Source organism: Buceros rhinoceros, unplaced genomic scaffold (genome assembly GCF_000710305.1).
Source record: "Buceros rhinoceros silvestris isolate BGI_N320 unplaced genomic scaffold, ASM71030v1 scaffold47165, whole genome shotgun sequence".
NCBI lineage: Eukaryota > Metazoa > Chordata > Aves > Bucerotiformes > Bucerotidae > Buceros > Buceros rhinoceros.
This window is the reverse complement of record NW_010415498.1, coordinates 2,804-9,995: the sequence shown is the minus strand read 5'-3', so window position 1 is coordinate 9,995 and position 7,192 is coordinate 2,804. Positions and strand designations below refer to the sequence as shown.

Here is a 7,192-nt window from a genome sequence, read left to right as displayed (position 1 = left end):
CGGGGTGTAGCTGTGTCTGCGAGGCGGGGATACCTGGCGCAGTGCTGGGAGCACTTATCTGCTGGCTTCTTGCTGCAGACGTTCGACCTAGCACCAGTGTTGCGCTCAGATATCCCCTAAGAAACTTAGGAGGGCAGATGGCAGCGGAATTCTGGCTGCGAAATTGCGGCCTTCTAGAAAGGGCTTCTTGTTAATTAGAAGTGATATGCTCTGCTAATTTAAGGGCTCCAGTGTTTTTGGGAGCATTTAAGTGAAGCAGTGATGTTCCATCACTAATGTTAATGAGCAAATACTGTTGCATAATTGGGGTAGAAGCACTCAGCCGTGAACTTTTATGTGAATGTTTCAGTTAAATATAGAGAAGGGGTGGGGGGAGGTTTTCAAGCAGAAATCTGTTGTACTAAGTGGGAGATATTGTGAAAATTTCTGTGTTTGGTTAACTTGCAGAGCTTCTTGAGCTGAGCTGTATAGAATTTAACTGGCCTAGTACTGTAATTAAAAGTACTAAGGTTCAGCTTTCAGTAATTTCTAGAAGTTTGGGGGGGGCGGGTATCTGTTTTTAAAAAGAATCGTTGTATGTTGTTTAAAATTGTTGCATGTTCAATTCAAACTTTTTAACAAGTCCTTGATGTTTCAATTTAAAAGTGACCAGTGGGGCTGAGGCTGTGTCCACTGAGGCTAAGATGACTGCCTTTCCTGATTGGCCATGGCTTTTCCATACATTGTGTGACCCTTGCCCTATGACCCTTTGGCTGACCTTACCGGAAGCCATGACGACAGCAGCCTTTTGCCATTAGACGCAGGGTGATGGTGAGGATTCCAAGGGTTAGACAAAACTGGTTAAACTGAACTAGGTGACTGTTACCTTGCGTGTTTTGTGGCCAAACCACCACCAAAAACCTCATACTGTGATGTAAGTACTTAGCATAACTAGTAAACGTTTTTGTAAAATGTAGAAATGCATGTAATCAGTTAAGTTTTATATTTTACAATGTTCTGTAAAATAAAACTTAGCAAGGTGAATCTAATAAGGAGCAGTCACTCTCTAACAGATCTTAGGAGCACAGACTTGTAGGATTTTAGTCTGTTTGATCTGCCATTAATATAGATTATGGCAAAATTGCAAAGTTTATTGGAGGATTAGAGAAATAAAGTCCTACTCCAGTAAATATAACTGTTTTAACTAACTTCTTCAGAACATTTACTTTTCTTTGTGCTAGGAGACAATCTAACTTTATTTCTTTGTACAATAAAGGTGGGGGTGGTGGCGGATATAGCAGTCGGAGACAATCTGGAAGAGATAAATACGGACCGCCTGTTCGTACAGAGCACAGACTGATTGTTGAGAACCTTTCCAGTCGCTGTAGTTGGCAGGATTTAAAAGTAGGTATTAATGTCCTATCGTAGAACCTGTTGTGACAAGCAGGAAGCACTAACTTCCTTCAGTATCAATGTTGATTTTGATTTGGGTAGGGGAAATTGAGAAGTGTGTGTGCTGGAATGCTTACCTGCACTCCTCCGTGCACTTGGTCAGACTCGTTTTAAGCTGCTGTTCTGGCAGAGTGTGCGCACGTGGAATGCATGTGTAATTCTTCATCTGCTCCCTAAAGGATTTCATGAGGCAAGCTGGGGAGGTGACCTATGCAGATGCTCACAAAGAACGTACAAATGAAGGAGTGATCGAGTTCCGGTCGTACTCGGACATGAAGCGTGCCCTGGACAAACTGGATGGCACAGAGATAAATGGAAGGAAGATCAGGCTGGTCGAAGACAAGCCACGGTCAAGCCACAGGCGATCTTACTCTGGCAGCAGGTCGAGGTAACTTTGGGGACTGGGTACACTTGTGAGACGGCGTACGCTAAGCACGAGTGTAGGTAGCTATACTACAGTAGTTCAGCCAGTGTTTTAGGAGAAGGACGGTGCCTGAGAATGTAGGAGGAAGTATTTTACCTGATACAGCAAAGCCAGATTTGAGAGTTTTTCACATGGGAAAGAAACTTCAGGTATGATTCATTGACAGTATGTTGGATCTGGGTGGGTTTAGTGGCATGTCGTGGTGTGGCCATCCTTGTTCTTGAGTTCTTCAGCAGCTCTTCTCTGATAGCTTAGCAGGGCACACCAGACAAAGAATAAGGGACATAATACATTTAAAATGTTTCTAGGTCACGGTCTCGAAGACGGTCTAGAAGTAGAAGTCGTAGAAGTAGGAGCAGCCGCAGCAGGTCCCGTAGCGTCTCAAAAAGCCGTTCACGGTAAGTGATACGTTGTTTTCTGCTGGTAGAGAATTGCTGCTTATTAATGGGTAGATGCTTACGAGTGCTTTGAGTACAGTTAAGTTCATGCAGAATAAACTCTTTGTCTTTTTCTGAAAGATCTAAATCCAGGTCACGAAGCAAAGACCGCTCACGTTCCAGGTCTAAAAGCAGGAAGTCTCGATCAAAGAGCAAATCGAAACCCAAGTCTGACAGGGGTTCACGGTCTCACAGCAGATCCAAGGAGAAGTCTGAGAAGTCCCGGTCCAGGTCCAGGTCCAGGTCTCGATCTCCCAAAGAAAATGGTAAAGGAGATGCTAAGTCTAAGTCCAGATCAAGGAGTAGGTCTCGTTCCAATTCTCCACAGCAGCAGCCATCTGCCAAGGCTCGTTCAGAGTCGCCACCCAAAAGAGCTGCATCGAGGTCCCGCTCCAGGTCTCGTTCAAAATCTCGCTCACGATCAAGATCTAGTTCAAGAGATTAAGACTAGAACTCTCCTCTTACATTGCACACTATTACGGAACATTTTCCTACTTGTCAGGCCATTAGTGTTATGTTAGTACTTCAGAAGCTGGTTTTTTCTCTTGCAGGAGTGAATGGCCTAAGAACTAAGTAATGAGAGACAAAGGTTTAATTTGTATCCCAAATTTGACAATATGAGATTGGATGGTGGTACAAAGCAGGAAAAGTCCCCCTTTTGTAGAAATTCAGCTAAAAGTTTTGATTTTATAGCATTTCTGCAGGAGTAACTTACTACTCTTAAGTGCAAAGTTGTTTTTATATTAAAAATAAACAATATAAACAGGCTTAAATCTGGGCTTTTTTGAAAGTAAGGATTTTTTCTTATTTTTTTCATGGTTTTAGAACTATGGCTATCATTAGCTTAATAGGTTACAGCTTGCTACCAAAGGCAGACTGCCTTGCTGGGTAGGTCAGATAATTCTCTGGTTTATCTTAATCTGTGGAAGCAGGCTGCAAACTATATCTCAGTAACAGCACTAGGAAGGTCTTAGACCAGCAATAAACTACAGTTGGAGCATTTCTGTTGCATCTCAACTTGCCAAAAGAACATTCCCCCCTGTACTGTGACTGTATTAAAGGTAATAAAGGTACTCTGGAACCTGTATCGTACAGTATTGCTGAAAAATCCTATGTTTTAAACTTGAACGAAGGAAAGCTTTCTGACATTGTGTTGACTGAATATCAGGTGTCACTCTGTTGTTAGACACTTAGCGTGTCTCTTGGGTGTGGTCCCGACTCATTAGTATGTTGTATGGTTTGTCAGCCTCTAAATACCTATTGGACATGAAAACTAGGTAAATAAAACTGTCTTCCCTCCTTTTTGACTCACTTAGGTTAACATTTTGCTTCAGACTAGGAGAACTATAATCCTATTGTGTGTAAGTCTGGACTTTATTGGAAGTGTAATCTCTTTGAGCTAGAGTTCTAGTCTTAACAAAGGCTTTGCTAAACCACAGTTGCCAATTCACTTAAATTGTGGAAACAGGACTTGTCCCAGAAATTCCCCTTTATAGCTAAATTGATTTTTGTAACATGCAATAGCAAACATTAGAACTGCCTTGTACTCTTTATACAACGTGTAGTTTGACTTGTATAAAATTAAATTGGTGACTCAAACACTCGTGTTTATTGCAGTGTAATGGGATTCGTTTTCTGCCTCGTGCTGAGGAAGTCGCAGTTTATCCTACTTGCCTCTTTTGCTGGACTAACTTTGTTTTGGTAGAGACTTGGGAGCTCCTGAAATGCCCTTGGTTCTGTGCTAGCCAGTCAAGCGCTGTGTGTCCTGCTGCGCTGCTGGGGTGTGACTGGAGGGGAAAGCAGCATCTCTGGTCAGAATGTACGTGTCTGTTCAGGTGAACTAGGTCAGGCACAAGGAGCACATGAAGTGTGTGTTCAAATGCGACATGGTGCCAATTGTCCTGGAATTGCTTTATGATCTCAGCTGTTTCCAATAGTTTCTTACCATTTCCCGATCCTCTCTAGGAAGCCTGAGCTTTTGCCTTTTGTGTACGAGAAGCCACGCTGGTACAGAGGATCCCAGGATGAGCAGGTAGTTCTGCCTGACCAGCTCACATTCCCGGTGGAACCAGGCTGGCAGTGGTGACATGGCTTGTGGTGCCCTAAGAGTGGGTTTCTCTTGCTTCTTACACTTTTCCTTGCTGTTTCTATCCCAAGTATGGCAAAGCAGCTGTGTGTGACCTGCAGAAGTCAGACTGTGCAGGAACAGTTTAACACAGGTTTACAGCCCTCGGCTCCCCTTGTGGTAATACTTCACTCAAACATGTTGGCGCAAAAGCGTTATTCCTCCTTGATTTTATTTATGCTCATAATGGAGTTAAACTTCATGAAGGAATGCTCCTCTTTGGTTAGTGTCTGGAGGTCTTCAGTGAGACCTCCCTCCTTGAAACAAGAACTGAGCTCTGATCTCAGTAGATGAAAAGGTACATATGTGTATTTTCAGTATGTTTGTGCAGTTTTGCAGTAATAAAACAAGATGTTAACAGTTACTTTTTTGCACGTGCTTGTAGGTATTAGTAACAGCTTGTTTCTAAAACTGAGTTCCAGTGCCAGCATGAGAATATCTTTGCCTCTCAGTAGCTGTTAGCACCCCAGTCTTGGTTAATGATGCATCCTGATGGCTTCTGCCAGCTGTATTTTTAGCTTTCTGAAATGATGTTGTTATGACAATAGTTTTGTTTGAAGTCATCTTTATTCATTAATTACTTACATAGAGAGCCTAGATTGGACTTCACCAGTTTGCCTGTAATGCTAAATATCAAAGATTTCTTCTGATACTGGAACCATGTGCAATGTCTCCCTTGGCTGCTCTGCAAGTGAAGCAGGAATTCTTTGGCGTGACTGACATCCTTCTGGATTTATTTTCTCCAGAAAAGCAGTAGGATTTCAGTAGTGCCAGATACTGAGCCAGTGCGGTTAAGTGCAAGGCTTGTGATAACTCAAACCCCTGAACCAAACCCCAAAGCCGTAATCCTCTAGCTCTGTCAGCACCATTTTCTGTAGGAGTGGAAGACTCGGTATGGCGCATCTTTGCAATCACAAGGGAGATTTTTCTAAGATGTCTTGTAGCTGTTAACCAGAATTGTGGTTGGATAAATGTGCGTGGAAGACCTGTAGGAGACTTGCACACTTGCTGTGTTTTGCAGCTATTGCCTGTGCTTTGCCTTGGCCCACAGTAGTAGCAGTAGTCGATGGCAAAACCGCCTGGTCTTGCTTGTATCCTAGTTTTTAACTGAACTGTGGAGCCATCTCTTTAGGGGAGTGCTTTGGCATCACCTGACTCTTCTGCTTTCAGTTTAACCAATGTAAATTTGATCTTTTCATCAAATATGGAGTGCAGGATTGATGTAAAACATTAGTGTCCAATAGCAAATTGTGAGGGAGAAATCAACACTCTACTGTTTAAAAAAAAAAAGCCACCTATAGCCTTGGAAATGAGTCATCTTCATTGCACCCTTTCCCTTGGACAGCACTGACTATCACACACAAATGGGGAGATCTGGTATTAAATAAAAGCCATTCTTGCTCAGTTTCTGGGTGACCTTTCATTTGTGTGGTTTAAATTCAGTCTCCTCAATTGCCTGTGTCAGGAGGTTGTAAAAGAGAATTCTTTTTCCCAGCTCAAAAACCTGTTTTCTTCCATGCTTTGCCTTCTGGCCCAGTGCTTTGATGGAGAAGAGAACAAATCCCTAATGCATGTGGTCTGGTGAGGAGGCGAGCTGCAAAATGTGGTTATTCCTGATGTAGGCAGGTGACTGACTCCAGTCCCAGAGCATTAAGTTAGGTAGAGCTTTAGGGACTGCGGTGATCCTGTGGCTGCACACGAGATACCTGCATTGTCCACAAAGCCAGTCAAGGGGGCAGGTGAGTAGAAATGCCTCTTCTTTTTGATGCTGGTCCCAAAAAGGCTTATGTTGGCCTTCACATCCCTAACAGGTGATTTTCAGAAGTTGGTAATGCAGCTACTTGAGTTCATGCATGTGGCTCTGCTTCAGTGGGCCCCTGTGCCACCATCAAGGAATGCAGCATGCTTCAGCCAGCAGGCACGTGGACCTTTGCCATGCTGAGTGTTCAGAAATCTTGGCTCAAAAAAGAGCAGGAGGTGGATGAAGAACAGAAGGGTTTAGAATGTGCTTTCACAAAACACACCCTTTGAAATGGCCATTTACATCCCCGAGAGAAAACGGGTGCAGTCTGTTGGCTTGCTCTAGGGAAGAGCCGGACTCCTCTGCTTGCTGTATCTCATCTAGCAATGTTACTGTGGTTGGAGTGGCTAGAACAGGTGACACTCCTTTTTCCACTGTAATGTTTCCAGTTCCGAATTTTGTGGATTTAGAGTCCATTGACAATTGAGAGATGACTGACCCAAACAAGATCGTAACCTTTGCAAGAGCAAAAGAAAAGAGGCAAAGCTCTTTGTGAAAGCAGAAAATGTGTCTCAGGAGCTGGGAATTGACAAAATTGAGCTGATGTTCAGTATGTCCCTGACAGCTGATGCAAGACACTGTTCAGTTGAGAGATGCGTCATTCTGATGTCAGTGGTGGGAAGGTGAAGTTCCTGTGACACAACCCGCAGGTCTTTGCTGTGTTTCTCGTGTGCTTTGCAATGTGCGTTCCATGTGAATAGGAATGCGTCGCTTGGAATGGTGAGAAGCAAAGCTCATACAAACGGTGCTTTGCATAGTGGCAGCTCTTAACGGTTTGAGAATTTTAACTCTGCTCTTGGGATCGTGATACCTGCTAACACTAGGATTGGCCCTTTCCCCCATGTTTTCCTTCATGAGTAGTTGGAAAGAATCGGATAGCAGATTGTGGGTTCTTAACTCCCAAATCTTCACGCGTTATTTTTGCAAAACCTGTATGTAGATGTTGAAGGGGAAGTTTCGGTTGTTTCATAATG

The 7,192-nt window shown here is 43.4% G+C and overlaps 1 protein-coding gene across 1 annotated transcript; it reads left to right on the top strand.

The window, feature by feature from the left end:
• Window positions 1-1,196: 1,196 nt before the first annotated feature.
• LOC104488534 (serine/arginine-rich splicing factor 6-like) lies at window positions 1,197-3,893 on the top strand (the record flags this gene model as incomplete). The annotated part of the gene is given in 5 exon segments (XM_010137421.1): window positions 1,197-1,249; window positions 1,252-1,383; window positions 1,611-1,819; window positions 2,164-2,253; window positions 2,374-3,893. Coding segments are annotated over 5 exon segments (848 nt in total), but the record flags the coding sequence as incomplete, so codon positions are not given.
• Window positions 3,894-7,192: the final 3,299 nt, after the last annotated feature.